This window comes from Erinaceus europaeus, chromosome 4, assembly GCF_950295315.1.
Source record: "Erinaceus europaeus chromosome 4, mEriEur2.1, whole genome shotgun sequence".
Classification (NCBI taxonomy): domain Eukaryota; kingdom Metazoa; phylum Chordata; class Mammalia; order Eulipotyphla; family Erinaceidae; genus Erinaceus; species Erinaceus europaeus.
The window spans coordinates 100,268,688-100,289,787 of NC_080165.1; the positions used below are offsets into that span (position 1 = coordinate 100,268,688).

The following is a 21,100-nucleotide window of genomic DNA, read 5'->3' on the forward strand; positions in this document are numbered from 1 at the left end:
GCTCCAGTGGGGAGCATCCCCCCTCAAATCCTGAGATGGGGAGGGGTTGAAGGGGTGCTTCCCTGTTCAGCCTCTCTGAAGTAGAGATAAGAGCATCAGGGCCTCGGGATTAGAGCAAAGCTGTGAGGATTAAGGGTTGGGGTTCGGGAGGGGTGCAAAGGAGCAGTAGCAGCCATTGCTCCGGCACCGCCCCCTCCCGCCCCCCAGGACCCCACCAGTGGTAGTGAGGATGACAGTCAGAGTGTACCTAGCAACCAGCCCAGGAGCCCAAAGAAGGTGAAAAGCCCGTGATTGACACCCCAAAATTGTGTTCTTCAACTGGGGGAGAGGGGAAGCGCTAGCGACCAGGGGGAGGAGCAGACAGGAGCTGAGATTAGGAGGGACTCATCTGGATAATCCTTTTCCACAAACCCCTGCCAGTTGCCCCTGGGTCTGATGGGGTGAGGGGATCTGGGAGCGGGGGCAGGCCCCGGGGAGTGTCGTAGAACCAGTGCAAAGGCCTGTGGCTACTCTGGGGAGAGAGAGGACTTCAAGTGGAGGGCGAGCCCCCCTTCTTCTGCTCCCAGGCTGGGGGCTGGTCTCCTCGTGGCTGCCATGACTCAAGGGGCCCTGCTGGGGCGTGGAAGCCAGAAGCCGGCGGGATCAGGCTGCCCTGAGCCTGGGCACAGCGGAGCGGGAAGGCAGGGTTTAGAGGCCGAGGCCTGGGGTCTGGAGAGTAGTTGTCAGGAGCTGAGTCTATTTGCACGGGGGGAGCAAGTAGCCGAGGTTTCCCAGACAAATCGCCCTCGGCAGAAGCCCAGCTCCCTGTGCGGACACCGCCCACTCGATAGACCACGCCCACCAGGACGGCGCGGAAACCATGGAGACCGTGACACGCTGGGTGGAGGCGGAGCCAGCCAGCTGCTGGCTCTTTATTGACAGGCTGACAAAGCTCCTCCCCTCCCTTCCTCTTTCAGGCCGTCAGCCCCACCCCTGTCCGGTAGTGCCCGCGAGGCCTTGTCTTCTTTCTGTCCTGGAGCTGTAGGTCCATCCGCGCGGCACAGCTCAGGGCGCCCCGGCCTTCTCGAGTGTCTCCTGAGTTCCGGGCTGCAGGGCCCTGGGACCCCCCGACGGCGGAGGCTCAGGACAGAGCTTGTGCTCTTGCTCCTGGCTCAAGGGGGCCTCTTGTGGATCCTGGCAGCAAGTGGCCACATCCTCAAGCTTCTGGCTCAGTCCCTCAAAGCTCCTCTCGAACCCGAGACGGCTTCGCAGCCTTGTGGATCCCTTGGAGCACGCGGCCAGGGGGTTCCGGGGAAGGGTCTTTGCCATTGTCTTCCTCTTCCTCCTCCCCCTCCTCCTCGGATGCCTTCAGCAGCTCCTGGGCTTCGGTCCTCTCCTGAAGGCAGGGAGAAAGGGCTGGTCAATCCTCAGCATCACTCTGCAACCACTCCCTGCCCCTCTGCCCACAGCCTGTCCTCCTTCCCTCCCTCCCGGCTCGGCTCCCTCACCTGCTCCCTGTGTTCCAGCGCCCACGTGTGCCACAGCGCCAGGGCGCAGCGTCGACCCCGTGTCACTGCCCACACTCCGTGGGGATTCTCCCCGCCTGAGCTGAAGGCCACTAGCCGTCCACAGCGAGGATGCACCTGGGCCTGGGGGGGAGAGGGCGGGCTCAGCTCTGGGGTGGACGCCCCCCAGCTCCCTGCACGTGGGACAGAGACTCTGCAAGCTCAGCCTTCCGGCACAGAATCCTGGGGCTAACAGAACAGGGCCCCAACCTGAGACGGCCAGACCAAGGCTAGGAGAACTGGAGCCCAAGGGGAAGGGGAGTCCTTTCCCACTGGGGCCTCTGCTGGTTTCCTCCCCACCCTGACTTCTTTCTGCCTGACCCTCTAAACCGGAGTGTGAATACAATCTCTGAGAGGGACTTGGGAGCCTTTACCACCTCAAAGAGGGCTTGGATTGGGAGGGGGGGTAAGCAGAAGAGGAGGTAACTGAGTGAAACAGAGAGCAAGAGACCAGGGAAAGTCACAGTCCCTCCCCCCCTTTGTAATTAAAATTTTAAAATATTTATTCCCTTTTGTTGCCCTTGTTGTTTTATTGTTGTAGTTTTTATTGTTGTTGTTATTGATGTCATCATTGTTGTATAGGACAGAGAAAAATGGAGAGAGGAGGGGAAGACAGAGACGGGGAGAGAAAGACAGACACCTGCAGACCTGCTTCACTGCTTGTGAAGCGACTCCCCTGCAGGTGGGGAGCTGGGGGCTCGAACCAGAATCCTTATGCAGGTCCTTGCACTTTGCGCCACCGCCCAACTCCCTAAAAATTTAAAAAAATTAAAAAAATATTTACTTATTTATTCTTTTGTTGCCCTTGTTTTATTGTGGTAGTTATTATTGATGTCATTATTGTTGGGTAGGACAGAGAAAAATGGAGAGAGGAGGGGAAGGCAGAGAGGGAGAGAGAAAGATAGACACCTGCAGATCTGCTTCACCGCTTGTGAAGTGACTCCCCTGCAGGTGGGGAGCCAAGGGCTCGAACTGGGATCCTTACGCTGGTCCTTAAAAAAAAAATTATTGTTGTTGTTGTTATCTCTGGGGCTTCACCACTCCAGGGTGAGTTTTTAAGATAGAGACAGGTAGAAAAGTGAGGGGGTTGAAGAGTGGGGGTGGGGTGTGAAAGAGACCACAGCACCAAAGCTTCCTCCAATGTGGTGGGTGCTGGACTTGAACCTGGGTCTCTCTCTCTCTCTCTCATACACACACACACACACATACACACACACACACACACACTGTCCAAGTGAGCTATTTTCTGACAGTCCTTCAGTCCAGTTCTAGTTCCTGGTTTTTATCTGGAAATTTCCATATCTAGGAATGGGGGGAGGGTCTGTAATAATGATATTTAACTTTTATTACTTGTCATTATTATTACCACTGGTCTATGATTACTTATTTATTTTGGTGGAGCAGAGGACAGACACTACAGCACTCAAGTGATCTCTGGTGCTAAGACATCCCCATGTGGTACTGGGGCTCAAACCTGGACCACATACATGATAAGACACCTGTGAGCTACTTCTCTAACCCTGGTTTATTGTCTCAGGAGCAATATTCAGGCGACTATTCATATCTATGATCTTTGAGGGATGAGTGCCTACATGACTCATTGCTCCCAGTGGCTTCCTTCCTTCCTTTCTTTCTTTCCTCTAGATAGAAGGTGAGGTAGAGAGACAGAGACAGCACCCTTCCAACAGTCATGAAACTTTACCTCTGCAGGTGCTTTCATGCTGTGACCCAAGGTTCAGACTTGAACTCTACCAGGTGAGCCACCTGCTGGCTCCCTTATCACCACCCTTTAAAAGAGCAGTTAATTATTACCTCCATTTAGGAAACTGAACTTCAGAAAGCTTAAAAACCAAAATGTCAGCTCAAGTCTAGAGGGCCCAGCGATCATTGTGCTCTTGCTTCTTGTTGTGGGGAAAACAAACCCCAGATTACTAAGATTGGAGTGCGGGGTGTTGTCCTCTGTTCATTGCTTTTGCTGGTCTAGAGGGGTCCTAAGAGAGACCCGGGGGGTGGGCTGGGGCTGACAGAGACAAATGAAGGAGACAGGGTTAAAGTGACCTAGTCCATTTCCCTGCATTTGCCTCTGGAAGCCTGTTTTGAATCCTGACCCCACAGCTGGGCTCCCTGTGTCCCCTCACTCCCCACCCCCCCACTCACCGTCACAGTAAGGGCATCAGGTTCTGTGAAAAACAAGTCCCCGCCCTGGAAGTCATCGTTGAGGTAGAGAAGTCCGCTAGGGGGAGAGGGCATACAAAAGGCCATGAGATCCCCAACTCAGGCCCCTGCCCGCCCCCCAGAGCGACTGCCCACCTGTAGTCCCGATAAGTGTAGGCTGGGGGCTCCCGCCAGCACTCGCCGGTGTCAGGGTCGAGGACACAGTTGTCAGCGTGCACCGCGTGACTCAGATCCATGCGTTGCTCCTGCTCTCCTAGGGAGCAGACCGAAAGCTGCCTCAGCACCCCTTGCAGCACCCCACTGTGTACGCGGCTCGGGGTAAAGAAGTGGGGTCTCTGCGGAGTTCACAGAGCCGCCGGTAGGGGGCGCGCTCACCCTCGACGGCACTGCGGCACACCAGGTGGGTGAAGGACAGGTGCAGCGGCCGCTCCGGGGAGAAGTAGGCCTGCGTCAGGGTCCGCGCGCGCTCGCTGGCCTCCAGCAGCAGCTTGGCGCCCTGGGGGCGCACCGCCCCAGCCCGGGCCAGCTGCAGGCAGGACAGGGAGCATCCGGGAGGAGGGAGGTCGCCCCAGAGCCAACCCCCCCACACACCCTACCTCCCCATCTCTGAATGGCTTTGGAGTCCAGCAGGTGTCAGTTCTGTGACAATGCTTGTGACAAGTACCCAAGCCCCAACATGGAGCAGAGGGCGCACCCTCTTAGCACCCCTCTTGCTTCCTCATCCACTTCTCGAGTTCTGGGCATCTGAGCAAGGGTGGGATGACCGCCCCCCTTACCTGAGCGGCCTTGAGCACCGTGAGCCCTTCAAAGCGTTCGTGGGGTGTGTGGGGCGACCGGCGGCCCTGATAGCCAGACCTGGCTCCAGTTGCGTCCTAAACAGGGAAGATGGTGGACCTTGGGGTCGCAGTCCCCAAGCTGCTGCCGTCACTGCCCACATAACATTTTTTAAAAAAGATTTTATTTATTAATAAGAAAAATAGGAAGAGAGAAAGAGCTAGACATCACTCTGGTACATGTGCTGCCGGGGATTGAACTCAGGACCTCATGCTTGAGAGTCCGATGCTTTATCCACTGCACCACCTCCCGGACCACAGAGCTACATAACTTTGTCTCCCACCCTCCCTCCTCTTGGAAGAGTCTAGAAGCTCCCAGATTTTTCCTCTGGTTTCCTTTCCTGGGCTCCTTTCTCATACAACAACTGTTTCCATGTCTGGTTGTCACTCTCTGATGAAAACACAGAACCTCACTCGCCTAAGATTGGTTCACATAAGACTGAAGAGAGGGGCCGGCTGGCGGCTACTCAGTTGAATGCACACATCAACATGTACAATGACCAGGGTTCAAGTCTAGTCCCTAAGTGCAGGGGGGAAATTTCACAAGCAGTGGATCAGCACTGTAGGGGTCTCTCTCCCCTCCCCTCAATTTCCCTCTGTCCTATTAAAAAAAAAGAAGAAAGAAAGAAAAAGAAAAGAAAGTGGTGGATTCACACGCAGGTAGTGGGCTCCAGAAATAACTCTGGTGGCAATAAATAACTTTTTTTTTTTAAACCAGAGCACTGCTCTGGCTTATGGTAGTGCAGGGGATTGGACCTGAAACTTTGGAGCCTCAGGCATGAGAGTCCCTTTGCATGACCATTGTATCTACCCCCACCCAAAGCATAAATAAATTTTAAAAAGAAGACTCAAGTGCTTCCTGTTGAGGAAGGGGTCTCTGAGAGGGTAAGGACAGCTGGAAATGAGGACAGGAAGACCTTGATCATTTGCTCCGGGTGAGCAAGGAGCCTCTCTGGGAACTGGGCCTGTAGGAAGCTGGATGGTCAGGCCAGACTCTGATGGCAGATTCTTCTAGAGAACGTATGAACACTTAATGCTCGTTCCAATCACCCAACCACCTACTTGACACTCAGATACTCAGACTTAAGGATCTCCCAGACATTTGGAGGTTATTTTTCAAATGTCTATACTCTTGTCTGCTTAAAGAAAAGGCTCAAGTAAAGTACCACTACCAAATTACCCTTATAGATATACTTCATTCAATTCAATTTTTCCTCTTCTTCTTCTTCTTCTTTTTTTTTTCCAGAGCACGCTCAACTCTGGCTTACGGTGGTATGGGATTTAAACTTTGGGCTTTGGAGCTTTAAGCATAAGACTATCTTTACATAACCATTATGCTACCCACCCTTGCCCTTCAACTCCAAACTAATCCAACAAATTTCTACAGAGCACCTACTATGTTTTAGGTAGTGAGGATACAAATGTGAATATTAAAAGGTTCTTGCTCTAATGAGGTTTATGTGTGGAGACAAAAATAAGTAATATGTACTTCAAGAGTTGCTGCAGTTGATAAGATGTTGAACTCTCTCTCTCTATATATATATATATATATATAATATATATATATATTCCCTTTTGCTGCCCTTGTTATTTTTTATTGTTGTTGTAGTTATTATTGTTGTTGTTACTGATGTCATTGTTAGATAAGATAGAGAGAAACGACTGACTCCCGATGCTTAACTCTTAAACATGAGATCCTGAGTTCAATCCCAGGTATCACATGTGCCATAAAAATACTTTTATTTGGGGTCAGGTGGTAGCGCAGCTGGTTAAGTGTACGTGGCATAAAGCACAAGGACCGGCGTAAGGATCCTGGTTCAAGCCCCCAGATCCCCACCTGCAGGGGAGTCACTTCGAACGCAGTGAAGCAGGTCTGCAGGTGTCTATCTTTCTCTCCTCCTCTTTGTCTTCCCCTCCTCTCTCCATTTCTCTCTGTGCTATCCAACAACGAATGACATCAACAGCAACAATGATAACCATAACAAGGCTACAACAACAATGGCAACAAAAGGGGGAAAAATGGCCTCCAAGAGCAGTGGATTCATGGTGCAGGCACTGAGCCCCAGCAATAACCCTGGAGGCAAAAGAAAAAGCTTTTATTTTCTCTCTTTCTTACTGAAGCATATTTTTAAATAAATGAATAAAATGCAAACCAGTTCAATACATAGTGATAATTATTATGAAGAAAATTATGGTCTGGAAGGTGGCACAGTGGATAAAGCATTAGACTCTCAAGCATGAGATCCTAAGTTCAATCCCCAGCAACACATGTACCAGAATGATGCTTGGTTTTTTTCTCTATCCCTCTCATTAATAAATAAAATGTTTTTTAAAAAGAAAGAAAAATCTAAAAAGGATTACAACTTTCAGAGTGCCATGGCAGGGATCAGGATACAGCTAACTGACACAGTAACATCTAAATCAATTTTTAAAAAAGATTTACTGGGGGTTGGGCGGTAATACAGCAGGTTAAGCGCACATGGCGCAAAGTGCAAGGACCGGTGTAAGGATTCTGGTTCCAGCCCCCAGCTCCTAACTTGCGGGGGGGGGGTTGCTTCACAAACGGTGAAGCAGGTCTGCAGGTGTCTGTCTTTCTCTCTCCTTCTCTGTCTCCCCTCTTCTCTCGATTTCTCTCTGTCCTATCCAACAACAACATTGATGGCAACAATAACAATAACGACAACAAGGGCAACAAAATGGAAAAAAAATGGCCTCCAAAGGAGCAGTGGATTCATAGTGCAGGCACCGAGCTCCAGCAAATAACCCTGGAGGCAAAAAAAAAAAAGATTTATTGATGTATTAATGAGAGAAACTAGTGCATCACTATGGCATATTTGATGTCTGGGATCAAGCTTGGGACCTCATGCTTAAGATATATATATATATATATATATATATATAAAATATTTTTAAAAGATTTTTATTTATTCATAAATGAGAACAATAGGAGGAGAGAGAAAGAACCAGATATCACTCTGGCACATGTGCTGCCAGGGATCAAACTCAGGACCTCATGCTTGAGAGTCCAAAGCTTTATCACTGTGCCACCTCCTGGATCACAAGAGTTCAATATTTTATCTACTTCACCTGTTCCTGTGCCACAAACAAAGGATATAAAATTGTTATTATTGGGAGTTGGGCGGTAGCGCAGCGGGTTAAGCGCACATGGCGCAAAGTGCAAGGACCGACGTAAGGATCCCGGCTCGAGCCCCCGGCTCCCCAACAGCAGGGGTGTCGCTTTACAGGCGGTGAAGCAGGTCTACAGGTGTCTATCTTTCTCTCCCTCTCTGTCTTCCCCTCCTCTCTCCATTTCTCTTTGTCCTATCCAACAACGACAACAACAATAATAACTACAAGAATAAAAAAACAAGGCAAAAGGGAATAAATAAATATTAAAATAAATAAAATTGTTATTATTATCATTTCTACCAGAAGTTGCTCAGTTTTGGCTTATGGTGGTGTTGGGTGGTGGTGTTTGTAACCTTGGGCATAAAAGTCTTTTTGCACAACCACTACGCTACCTCCTCCTAATTTATTTATTTTTATGTTTTTGAGGAGAAAGAGAATCAGAGTATCACTCTACCACATGAAATGGTGGGGACTCAACTCAGGACCTAAAGCCCACAGGTGAGCAGCTCTACCTACCACATCATCTCTCAGACCTTAGAGGTGGCTCTCCTGCACCATATCATTGGATCGACCTTCTCGTGGTGCATCCCGTGAGTACCCATTCATTGGGGAAACTGACGATCCTTCCTAGCCGACTGAATCCACATGGATCCCAGTCACTTTCAAAGCCAGCAACAAGCAGCTCCTGACAGCTTTCAACCTGAAGAAGGGCAAACGCTAGAAGAAGGAGCCTCCCCTGCTTCCTTCTCCTGCTGAGTCTACATACTACCACTAGAGGGCGACCTTCCGTCTCTATGGGATTGTGACTGCAGACTGTCCTTGGAGGATCTACAGGACTATGGAAGCCAGCCTCCCTTTTCACCCCTCAGATGCCCACCACCTGCAAAAAAAGCCTGGATTCCTTGGTGGGTATATAAGGCCTTCACCATTTCTCCTGCGTCTGGGTAACATACAGCTCAATGCTAACACCGTGTACTTTGTACAGTTTTCCATGAACTAGTCAGTAAGACTGAAACTTCATGATGTCAGGTGGTGGCACACCTGGTTAAGTGCTCACATTACAGTGCACAAGGACCCAGGTTCAAGCCCCTGGTCCCCACCTGCAGAGGGAAAGCTTCACGAGTGATGAAGCAGGGCTGCAGGTGTCCCTCTCTCTCCCTCCCTCTCCCTCTCTCTCCCTTCCTCCCCCCCTACTTCCCCTCTCAATTTCTCTCTACTAAATAATTAAAAAAATTAAAAAAAGATTGAGGGAGTCGCCACAGCCAATTGAGCGGAGGTGGCGCAAAGTGCAAGGATCCCAGTTCGAGCCCCCAGCTCCCACCTGCAGGGAAGTCGCTTCACAGGCGGCAAAGCAGGTCTGCAGGTGTCTGTCTTTCTCTCCTTCTGTCTTCCCCTCCTCTCTCCATTTCTCTCTGTCCTATCCAACAATGACGACATCAATAACAATAACTACCACAATAAAACAATAAGGGCAACAAAAGGGAATAAATAATAAAACATATATATATAAAAAGATTGAACCTTCACAACCCAAGAATAGCAACACTGTATTTGCAAATGGGGAAACAGGGTCTGAGATGCTGAATGCATTGTTCATGGTTCCATAGTTGAGGCTGGACTAGATTCTCAACTCCTGTGCTTCACGCCATTTCGAACACCCCTGCATTCTCCTCTCAATCTACTTGTTTGCCCCGCTCTGCCTGTTAGCTCATCCTTAGGATTAGGTGCAAGTTCTACCCACAGTCTTCTCTGACTGTGCTTCAGGGCTTCTGTCTGGGTGAGCTCACACTTTTTAATTTTTTTATTATTATTTATTTTCCCTTTTGTTGCCCTTGTTGTTTTATTATTGTTGTTGATATTGTTGTTGGATAGGATGGAGAGAAATGGAAAGAGGAGGGGAAGACAGAGAGGGGGAGAGAAAGACACCTGCAGATCTGCTTCACTGCCTGTGAAGCGACTTCGCTGCAGGTGGGGAGCCAGGGCTTGAACCAGGATCCTTATGCTGGTCCTTGCGTTTCATGCCACATGCACTTAACCCACTGTGCTACTGCCCGATTCCCTTTTTTTTTTTTTAATATTTCATTTTTTTTATTAATGAGAAAGATAGGAGAGAGAGAACCAGATATCACTCTGGTACATGTGCTGCCAGGGGTTGAACCCAGTACCTCACACTTGAGAATCCAATGCTTTATCCATTGCACCACCTCCCGGACCACAAGCTCACACTTCTTTATCCAACCTATAACCTGTTCCAATTATGTGACTCTGCCTCTACCTCCTCCCTCTACAGTGAGCCCCCAAATGCTGAGGTCTGTTCACCTACCTGCCCTGGGAACCAAGTAGTTTCAACACACAGCAGGTACCCAGGAGTGTGTGTTGAATGAAAACTAGCCTCAAATGAGGACAGAAGCTTCGTGAAAGAGCAGACTCAGTCTGGTAAATGGGGTAGTCCCACCACTAGGAGGGGTGCCAGGAGAGGCTGCTACCTAAACTCTCATTTAATAGAGGAATTTTCAGTTCTAAGGAGATACATAGTGTTATGAAAACAAAACAAAACAACAAAGAAACGCTTTCATGCCTGAAGTTAGGATGTCCAAGGTTCAGTTCCCAGCATCACCATAAACTGGAGCTGAACAACACTCTGGTTTAAAAAGGGGGAGGGGGCAGGTTGGGCGCACGTTACAATGTGCAAGAACCTGCGTTCAAGCCCCAGGCCCCTACCTGCAGGGGAAAAGTTTTACAAGTGGTGAAGCAGGGTTGCAGGTGTCTCTCCCTCTGTATCACTCCCTTCCCTCTCAATTTCTGGCTGTCTCTATCCAATAAATAAATAAAAGTAATAAAGAAAAAGAGAGTAGCTATTCAAAAAAAAAAAAAAAAAAGAAAAGAAAAATATAAAAAAAAATGGAGGAGCCAGGCAGTGTGCAAGGACCTAGGTTAAAGGCCCTGGTCCCCACCTGCAGTGGGGGAGCTTCACAAGTGGTGAAGCAGGGTTGCAAGTGTTTCTCTGTCTCTCTCCCTCTTTATCTCTCCCTCCCTTCTCAATTTCTCTCTATCTCTATCCAATAATGAACAAAGATACTAAAAGTGGAATTCTTTTTTAAAATATTTATTTATTCCCTTTTGTTGCCTTTGTTGTTTTACAGATTTTTTTTTTTTTTTTTTTTTTTTAGTTATTAACAATAAGGACAACAACAAGGGCAACAAAATGGGAAAAAATGGCTTCCAGGAGCAGTGGATTCCTAGTGTAGGCACTGAGCCCCAGCAATAACCCTGGAAGAAAAAAAAAGAGAGGGAGTAGGGTGGTAGCACAGCAGGTTAGCACATGTGGCACAAAGAGCAAGGACCGGTGTGAGGATCTCAGTTTGAGCCCCCGGCTCTCCACCTGCAGGGGAGTCGCTTCACAAGTGGTAAAGCAGATCTGCAGGTGTCTTTCTCTTCCCCTCTCTGTCTTCCCCTCCTCTCTCCATTTCTCTCTCTCCTATCCAACAATGACAACATCAATAATAACTACAACAACAATAAAAACAAGGGCAACAAAAAGGAAATAAATAAATAAATAGAAACCAAATAGAGAATGAAGTGAGGGAGGGAAAGAGAGAGAGAGAGGGAAGGAGGGAGAGAGAGAGAGAGAGAGAGAGAGAGAGAGAGAGGGAGAGACCCCAGAGTATCTATCACTCTGGCACATACTGTTAGGGGTCAAAGTCAGGATCTCATGCTTGAGCATCCAAGGCCTAACTCACTGCATCGCCCCGAGTCCCAGTGTCCTAGCCATTTTTAGCAAAATTTTCTCATGTGTACAAGGCAACTCAAAAACCTTTTATTTCAAAAACCTTTTATTTTCTCTCCCCTTTCCCTTTTTCTTTCCTTCCTTCCTTTCTTCTTTTCTTGGTAAAGGGTGATAGAGACGAAGAGAGACACCAGAGCACTGCTTCATTGCTCATGAAGCTACCCTGCTGTGCAGGTGCTCCCATATGGTGGTCCAGGGGCTTGAACCTGGATCCTATAGAATGGCAAAATGGGTGCACTACAAGGTGAGCTATCTGTTGGTCTCCCCAAATCCATTTCTCTCTCTCTCTCTCTCTCTCACACACACACACAAGTTCCCTTTTTTCTTCTTTTCTTTTCCCCTTTTGTTTCCATTGTTGTTGTAGCCTTGTGGTTATTATTGTTGTTCATGTTGATGTCGTTCATTGTTGGATAGGTCAGAAAGAAATGGAGAGAGGAGGGGAAGACAGAGGGGGGAGAGAAAGATAGACACCTTCAGACCTGCTTCACCACCTGTGAAGTGACTCCCCTGCAGGTGGGCAGCCGGGGGCTCGACCCGGGATCCCTATGCCAGTCTGTGAGCTTTGCGTCACGTGCACTCAACCCGCTGCGCTACTGCCTGACCCCCACTTCTTTTTTGTTTAAAAAAATATTTTTATTTATTGGATAGAGACATCCAGAAATAGGGTAGGGGGAGACAGACAGGGAGAGAGACAGAGAGACACTGGCAGCCCTGCTTCACCACTTGCAAAGCTTTCCCCCTGCAGGTGGGGACTAGGGGATTGAACCCAGATTCTTATGCACTGTAATATGTGTGCTCAACCAAGTGTGCCACCACCCAGCCCACACACTTCCCTTTTTAGTATCTCTGTTCCAGGTTAATACAGAATATACATAGGAGAGACAAACAACCAGACAGACAGAGACAGGAAAAGGGAGAGAAACCAGAGCACCAGAGCTGTCCTACCAGATAAGCTACCTCTCTGGCCCACCTCCAAATTCATTTATAAATAATGTTCAGAAGACTGGGAAGTGATGAAGTGAGCCACTGGTGTTTGTTTGTTTGTTTGTTGCCTCCAGGGTTATCACTGGGGCTCAGTGTCTGTACCGGGAACCCACTGCTCCTGGAGGCCTTTTGTTTTCCCTTTTTTTTTTGCCCTTGTTGTCTTATTGTTGTTGTTATTGCTGTCCTTATTGTAGGATAGGACAGAGAGGGGGAGAGAAAGACACTTGCAGACCTGCTTCACCCCCTGTGAAGAGACCCCCCGGCAGGTGGGGAGCCAAGGGCTCAAACTGGGGTCCTTACTGGGTCCTTGCACTTTGCACCATGTGCACTTAACCCCTTGTGCTACCACCCTACCCCCAAGTTTGAGGTTTTTAATTAACATCTCACAAACCAAAACAATGCTCTGGTTCTCTTATTAATTAATTAAACTTAAGAAAATAATATAACTTGGCTAGTGCACTGTTTTGTCATGTGCATGACCCAGGTTCAAATCCCATTGAAGGAAGCTTCGGTCTCTGGCTGATTTCTTCCTCTCTCTCATATATATAATTTATTTATTGTCTCTAGGGTTATAGCTCGGGGCTCGGTGCCTGCATTACGAATCCACTGCTCCTGGAGGCCATTTTTCATTTTTACCGAATAAGACAGAGAAACTGAGAGGGGAGGAGAATATAGAGAGGGAGAGAGACAGAGAGATACTTGTAGACCTGCTTTATAGCTTGTGAAGTGACCTTCCTGCAGGTGGGGAGCCAGGGGCTTGAACAAGTATCCTTGTGTGGGTCCTTGCACTCAGTACTATGTACGCTTAATCCGGTGTATTACTGACCAACCAGCCCCCTATAATTTATTTACCAGAGCACTACTCAGCCACTTTTGGTTTACAGTGGTACTGGAGGTTGAACCTGGAACCTTTGGTGCCTGAGGCACGAAAGTGTTTTTGCAGAATCATTATGCTGTTTCCTCAGCCTTTACCCCTTGCCAGTTTGGTTGAGAAGAGAAGGCACTTGTCTGTGGTTGGAAGGCACAGTCTACAGAACAGAGGTGGGTGAGGAGCCAGGACCCCTGTGCTAAGGGTCCCCCTTCTACCTTGGCCAGCTGCAGCAGTTCCCCACACTCGGCTGGGGTGAGCAGTCCGTCCAGCATCACCCTCTCTGACCCGTTCAGCTGGCTGGCGTCCTGGGTCAGGGTCACACCCTCCAGGAGAAGGACATCTGTGGGGGTGGGGTGAGGGCAGAGGTGTGAGGTTCCCTTGGAGGAGCTGGTGGCCCCTGGTCTTCCAGGCTCCTGCCTCCTGCTCCCCCAGAGCTTACCCTTCCAGTGGGCTGAGGGCTTCTGCTGTGGAGGCTCATGGTCCCAAGGCCTCTTCTCCTGATCCTCTCTCAGGGTAGAGAGACATGCTCAGTGGGTACACAGGCCCGTTCAATCCCATCTTCCTGGTCCCAGCCTCCTGGGGCCTCTCCTACCTGAGCTGTTCTCTCAGTGCCTCTGGAATGAAAGCTGCTGGAGTCCAGGGGTCCTGGGACAGTGAGGAAGGGTTCACTCACCCTCCAGCTCCATCCTGGTTTCCCTGCAACAGACTCCCCACTGCCCACTAGGGTTCTCTTGTTTCCAGAAGGGAAGGAAAGGGCAGAAAAGCCCTGAACTCACTGTGGGGAACCCTTGATGCTGGGCCCAATTCCATAATAACATCACAACCACAAGAGACCTGGGAGGTCTCTTGCAGTGGATAAAGCATTGGACTTTCAAGCATGAGGTCCTGGGTTTGACTGGCAGTAATACATGTGTCAGAGCGAGTCTCTGGTTCTCTCTCTCAAATAAATAACTTTTAAAGTTATTATTTGAGGGTAGGGGCCAGTTGGTAGTATAGCTGGAAGAGTGCATATTCACCTGTTACAGTGTGCAAGAACCAGTGTTCAAGAACCTGCTCCCCATCTGCAGCAGGAGAATCTTCATGAGCAGTGAAGTAGTGCTGCAGGTCTCTCTCCCTCTCTCTCCCTTTTTCTCCCCCTTCTGTTTTAATTTCTCTGCCTCTAACCAAAATAAGTAAATAAATAAAATAATATTTTAAAATAATAAAATAGAAACATTGTGATGCTATAATTATATATAATAATAACATTACATAATCACTTAATATTACTATGTAATAATAAAATTTGTTAAAAAATTAAGAGAGGGGACCAGGCAGTGGTACACCCAGTTAAGCGGTTCAGTGCACACAGTACTAAGTGCAAGGACTCAGGTTCAAGGACCCCCTATCCCTCCTCTCCACCTGCAGGGGGGATACTTCACAAGCAGCAAAGCAGTTCTGCAGGTGTCTTTCTCTCTCTCTCTCCCTCTCTCTTCTCTCTCTATCTCTATCTATCTCTTCCTCCCCCCTCAATTTTTCTGGGTCCTATTGAATAAAATGGAAAAAAGGAAGAAAAAAAAAGGAAAAAAATGGCCACCAAGAACAGTGGATTCATAGTGCAGGCACCAAGGCCAAGGGACTGGAGACAAAAAAAAAAAAATTAAGAGCTGGAACTGGGGGCAATTATGCTTAGTGAAGTAAGGGAGTGAAAAACAACTACCTCTGATTTTGCTTACATGTGGAATGTAGGGAATTGAAACACATGAACTTGCAAAAATAAATAAACAAATGGAGACCAAACTGTCTAAGACTTTAAGAGAACTATGGGTTATCACTGGTGGGAGAGGGTCATAGAACTGTGGTATCGGGTGCCCTGTGGAACTCTACTCTTATAACCTTACAACTCGTAAATCATTATTAAATCATGAATTAAGAAAATAAATCTGTGGTCCGGGAGGTGGCGCAGTGGTAAAGCTTTGGACTCTCAAGCATGAGGTCCCGAGTTTGATCCCTGACAGCACATGTGTCAGAGTGATGTCTGGTTCTGTCTCCTCCTTTCTCATAAATAAAATCTTAAAAAAAAAAAAAAAAAAAACAACCAAAAAACATCATGACAGCTTGCCTAGCACTCACTACCTTGTCAGACGATAGGCTAAATGTTTTTTCTTGGAAAAGGACTTTAGCACATATGCTTCATGACCATCTTATGAAGTCGTTTCAAATGTATAAAATGGACCCATTTTGCAACTGAGGCTACAGAGAAACAGAGAGGCAGGGTAACTGCCCCAAGATCATACAGCTAGTCAGTGAATGATATGGCTGGGATTTCAACTAGCTTCAGAGCCCAAAGTAGGAACCAGTGATTCTCAAGCATCAATTTTGCCAGTCAGGGGGCCTTAGGGGACATCTGAAAAGGGTCTGACGATGGTGACTCAGTGCTGTCTGCTGGGTGGAGGTGGGGGGCTACTAAGTACATTCCAATGCCTGGGACAGAGCCCCAAAACAGTGGCATCAGGTACCCTTCTCAGGAAGGGTGAGAAACAGGCAGTCCTGAGACTCAAGACAGTGAGGAAGTGTTCAAAACCCAGGGTCCCTGTTATCTGGCTGCCTTATGTGGGAGTGCTGAGCAGTGACCTGCACTGGATGGTTGGATTTTAGAAGGATGGGGACTCACAGGATCCTTGAAGCTGGCCTCCAGGTGCTCCATGGCATAGTAGAGCTGTTGCTTCTCCCCCAGAGACCGCTGAATGAAGTGCTGGATGTCCTGAGGTGGGAGCCAGCAAAGAGGAGGGGTAAGGCCAGGACTGAGGAGAACAGGGTTGCCCCCCACCCCTACCCCAAGGGGAGAGCCTGTAACCTCTGTGCAGAGTGAGACTCCTCTCTGGACATGTGAGACACTGAGGCTCACATGGAGGGAGGAGTGAGTGTGTGTGTGTGAGTGTGTGTGTGTGTGTGTGTGTGTGTGTGTGTGTGTGTGTGTGTATGCATGCACATGACTAAGTAAGGGCAGGCTGGGGTGAGGTTAAGGGAACAACTATGGGCTGGGGCTGGAGACCATAAGTGGAGTCTGAAGTATGGGGCCAGGGAGCAGAGACAGAGGGCAGATGCTGGATTCAAGGTTCCCTTTGAAGACAAGAATGATTGATCAGAATAGGATTTGAGGGAGCAGGAATTCCTCAGGTCTTATTTATTTTGAGATTATTGTCTCACTTTTATCTGCCATACCCACCTCCCAAGCCAGGAAATCCACTGCTCCTAGACTCTTTGTTTCTTTCCTTTTTAATATTATTATTATTATTATTATTAATTTTACCTCCAGGGTTATTGCTGGGGCTCAGTGCCTGCACTACAAATCCACTGCTCCTGGAGGCCATTTTTTTTTTTTTCCATTTTGTTGCACTTGTTGTCCTTGTTGTTGTTCTTATTGCTATTGTTGCCATTGATGTTGTTGTTGTTGGAGAGGACAGAAAGAAATCAAGAGAGGAGGGAAAACAGAGGAGGGCAAGAGAAAGACATCTGCAGACCTGCTTCACCACTTGTGAAGTGACACCCCCCCCCTTCAGGTAGGGAGCTGGAACCTAGATCCTTACTCAGGTCCTTGTGCTTTGTGCCATGTGTGCTAAACCCACTGTGCTACCACTTGACCCCAATATTTTATTATTTTAATGAGAGAGAGAGAGAGAGAGAGAAGGAGAGACAGACCAGAGCACTGCTCAGTTTTGACTTATGATGGTGTTGGGGATTGAACCTGGGACTTTGGCACCTCAGGCATGAAAGTCTTTTTGCATAATCATTGTGCTATTTCTCTAGCCCCCACCCCCATTGATTTTTTTCATTCCTTTTATTTCAGGAAGAGACAGAACAGGAGACACATCACAGCACTGTTCTATCATCACAGAGCTCCCTCCTATGCCTTCCATGGGGCTCCTGTGTGGTATCAGGGTTTGAACCTGAGTCCTTTTGTGTGATAAGATGTGTGCTCTAGCAGGTGAGCTATCTCTGGAACCCTCAGGTATACAGGACTGATACACACACACACACACACACACACAAAAAAAAAATCGCCACCCTCCCACCTCCTGGAAGCGCATAGGGAGGCTACCTCTCTGGGTCCAACGCTGGGCAGTGGCTGTCCCAGCTGAGCCTGGTACTGCTCCAAGGCCTTCCTGGCAGCCTCATCCTCCGGGTAGAAAAGCAGCAAACTCAGGACATTCTCCAAGGCCTGGGACAGGTTCCCCACTGTGGACAGAGGAAGAAAGCTGAGTAGGGGACAGATGCCAAGAGCAACCAAGCTGAGGAAAAAACAAAGGGACAAGGACAGAGCCAGAGAAGGAGGCAAAGCCCTCCACCCACCAGGCTCACCCATTGTACTTGCCAAGGCAGATTCTGACCTACCTGGGCTGTGGGGAAGAATTCAGGGGAGGAAGAGAGAAGGAAAGACAGGAAGACAGAAGCCACCAGGACAGGAGGAGCCCCAGGGTCCATCTCTATGGTGCATAACCACAGCCTGGAGGTGCTAGTCTCCACAGAGCCCTGACCCACTGAGGAGAGGCAGAAGCAGAGACGAGCAGCAGGCCTGTGTCAGCTCTCTCTGGCCTGGGCCCTGCTCATCCCAGGCCCACCTATTCCCCCAACTCACCCTGTGCATGTGCCTGGTGCAGCCACCTGAGCTGGCTGGGGAGGAAGTCGGGAACAGGAAAGCTGCGGCCAGGCCTTGTGGCTATGTCCTCCACACAATGCTGCCGGCACTGAAGGACTCGAATCCAGTGCTCTGTGGGGGACACAGACAAGCCACTTAGCTGTGGACACCTCTGCCAACACAGAAACCCCCCCTCCCCCGCAACTCGCTTCCTACCTGCAATGGCCTCATAGAGGCCCCCCTGGCTGCCTGTTCCCGCCTCCTCCTCCTCATTTCTCTGCTGCTCCTCCACCCCCTCGCAGCCTGCTCGGCAGCTCTCCACGTAGGCCAGGCTCTCTTGCAGGGCCTCCTCCAGCCTGGGCAGTGCCAGCACTGCCTCCTGGCGCCCCAGCAGCTCCAGGCCTTCATCATAGGTAGCCTGATGGGGGTGATGGGTCAGTCACCTGGGGGGTTGGGAGGTGGGGGGCTGCTAAACCAGACTGGGGGCTAGGGGCTAGAAAGAAGCAGATTGATGTTTGTGTCACTAAGGGCAAGGGCTCTGTGTCCCCGTCACCTTGGGCAGGCAGGGGAGAGCGTCAGAATCACAATGTGAGAACATCAACTCTAGGGACCCTGGGAAAGGTAATGGAAGGGAGTCCCCAAGGGGACAAGAGGAGAGTCCCCTGGGCTGCATCATCCTGCATGTCTGTGGGTGGGATAGAGCTGGTGCCACTGAGGGTCTCACCCAGTAGGGGGGCGTCTCCAGGTCTCTGAAGTTCTGGGGCCTAATTCGGGCCATACGGCGGTACTTAGCCATATCCTCCCTCATTTGCAGGTGAGCCGGGTTGGCCACGAGGAAGGTGTGTGCTGCAGCAGCTGCCATGTCCAGCTTCTTCAGCTGAGGGACAGGGACGGTTGGAGGGTGTCAGTGCCCAAGACGGACGGGGTGTAGGCACCACTGCAGCTCACAGGTCTCCTCACCTCACTCATACACACCCAGGACTGCCTCAGAACCTTCTGGAAGAGGCCAGATAACACTGTGAACCCCAACTTCTAACCCCTCTAGAAACCAGTGTGCAGGGGTTCTCAGGAGTGTGCTGTCTCAGAAAAAGAGGGTCTGAAGACAAGGGTGGGGTGGAGGTGGAGAGGGCCCTTCCTGACTCAGGCTGGGCTACCATGGTTCAACGGAGAAGTGGGGGAGATCTGAATTGTGGGCAGAAGGCGCGGGGTTCTAGGACCTGGAACTGAGAAGCGTGCCCGTCCCCCTCCCCCTCCCCCTCCCCCCTCCCCCTCCCCCTCGGCCACGTAGGCACCCGCACAGACACCATCCCAGGACCAGCCGCTGAGCGCTGTCCACTGCCCACCCCGCCTCCCGCGTCCCCCACACCTGCCCTAGAGACTCCTCAACCTAGCTCCCTTCTGCCCCCAAGCAAAGGCTCACAGACACCCCCACACTTCCTGTCCAGCCTCAGGACCCCCTCCTAGCCATCCCCCCCCCCCCGCCATTCCTCTTGCCCGCAGGCCCAGCCAGTCCGGCCCCCTTGTCCTCCACCCCAGGACTTCGAGGGTGCACCGCCCCCCCCCAGAAGCCAGGGCCGGTGCGCCCCCACCTGGTAGTAGGCCCTCTGCAAGTAGTTGTAGGGCTCCCGGCGGCGGAAGGCGTCCCGCAGCGCACGCCCCACGCGGAGCCGCCCAGCGCCCCCGGCGCCCAGCGCCCTAGCCTCGCAGCGGCCCAGGCACTCGGCACGCAGGAGCGCGGCGCGCAGGAGCTGTGGCTCCCAGGGGTCTCGCAGCCTCGCGGGCAGCGCCGCCCCCGGCTCGGCCGCACAGCGCGCCCCGCAGTCCCTCCGCGCGCGGCCCAGTGCTGCCCGGCTCCGCAGCGCCTCCCGCAATAGCGCCACCGCTGGCGCCCAGGCCCCGGCCGCGTAGGCACGCAGTCCGTCGGCGTAGAGCAGATCCGGGGTCTGCGGGGGCGCCCCCGGAGACAGCACGGGCAGGCCTGGGGGCTCGGGGGGCTCCGGGGACCCGGGGGGCGGCAGCAGCAGCAGGAGAGGCAGCAACCGGAGGAGTGGCAGCATGGTGTCAGTGCCGAGAGGGGTAGAGAGAGGGACGTGGAAAGGCAGGAGAGGGAGGGGAAAGGGAGGAAGGAGAGATGGGGAGTGGGGGAGGGAGGTGGAAGGAATGAGCCTGAGAAGGCTCAGCCCCGAGAGGCTCATCCCAGAACTGCAGAGAGAAAAGAAATCTGCGCCTGGCCAGAGATGGGAAAGTGAACTTAAAAAAATTTTTTTTTAATTTATTTGTTATTGGATAGAGACAGAAATTGAGAGAGAAGGGGGAGATAGAGAGGAAGAGATACAGAGAGACACCTGCAGACCTGCTTCACCTCCTGTGAAGTGACTCCTCTGCAGGTGGGGGGGGGGGGCGGGCTCGAACTGGGACCCTAACTGGTCCTTGGGATTTGCTCCATGTGCGCTTAACCCACTGTGCTACCTACCGTCCGACTCCAGGGAAAGTGAACTTTTAAGATAAGTGATGTGAAGGGCAGACGGGCTGGGAAGATGACACGATGGTTAGGCAAATAACCTTTAATGCCTGAGATACCAGAGGTTCCCACTTCAGTCCTCAGCACCATCCTGAGCGAGAGCTGAGCAGGCTATGATGAAAACTAACTCTCTCTCTCTCTTTCTCTCTCTCTCTCTCTCTCTCACACACACACACACACACACACACACACACACACACACACACGTGTATGGCAGAACCAGATCCTGTGTCCCTAGATCCCTCTTAGGACCTTAGATTCCAACTCCCAGGCTTACAGAGTGGAGGGCTGATTACTGGGATTATGTACCTCTCCACTGCTGAAGTCAGGACAAGGAGTGTAGCTGACCCCACAGTCTCACCCACACTTTTGAGAAAAAAGCATTAGAAAGCAGAGGGATGGCCAGGTAACTCTCTTGGATTGTGCCCTGCTTTGCCATGTATTCCACCCAGGTTTGAACCCAGCTTCCACCATATTGAAGCTTTGGTCTGTGTTCTCTCTGTCTCTATGAAAGAAGGGAAGAAGGAATGAAATAAAGCAGTGAGGAGAGAAGGAGATACAGTGGATAAAGCACTGCACTCCCAATCATGGGTTTCTGAGTTTGATCCCTGGCATCACATGTACCAGTTATGCTCTCA

At 50.4% G+C, this 21,100-nt stretch overlaps 1 protein-coding gene across 1 annotated transcript; it reads right to left on the reverse strand.

The window, feature by feature from the left end:
• Positions 1–881: 881 nt before the first annotated feature.
• On the reverse strand, positions 882–20,049 carry P3H3 (prolyl 3-hydroxylase 3). Its single transcript, XM_060190149.1, has 15 exons — positions 19,531–20,049; positions 18,666–18,818; positions 18,158–18,359; positions 17,942–18,073; positions 17,405–17,541; positions 15,977–16,066; positions 13,916–13,968; positions 13,763–13,830; positions 13,539–13,663; positions 4,496–4,591; positions 4,095–4,245; positions 3,855–3,972; positions 3,702–3,777; positions 1,488–1,628; positions 882–1,375 (listed from the first exon to the last, which is right to left on the reverse strand). Exons 1-15 carry the CDS (start codon positions 19,996–19,998, stop codon positions 1,217–1,219), a joined length of 2,169 nt encoding a protein of 722 aa, XP_060046132.1. The 5' UTR covers positions 19,999–20,049; the 3' UTR covers positions 882–1,216.
• Positions 20,050–21,100: the final 1,051 nt, after the last annotated feature.

Excerpts from the sequence above, each read along its gene's own strand:
- P3H3 (XM_060190149.1), bottom strand. The coding sequence starts at position 19,998 with ATGCTGCCACTCCTCCGGTTGCTGCCTCTCCTGCTGCTGCTGCCGCCC. Across the intron at positions 13,831-13,915 it reads GCACTGAGAGAACAGCTCAG|AGAGGATCAGGAGAAGAGGC; the intron begins GTAGGAGAGGCC and ends CTCTACCCTGAG. Across the intron at positions 1,376-1,487 it reads CGCTGGAACACAGGGAGCAG|GAGAGGACCGAAGCCCAGGA; the intron begins GTGAGGGAGCCG and ends CCCTGCCTTCAG.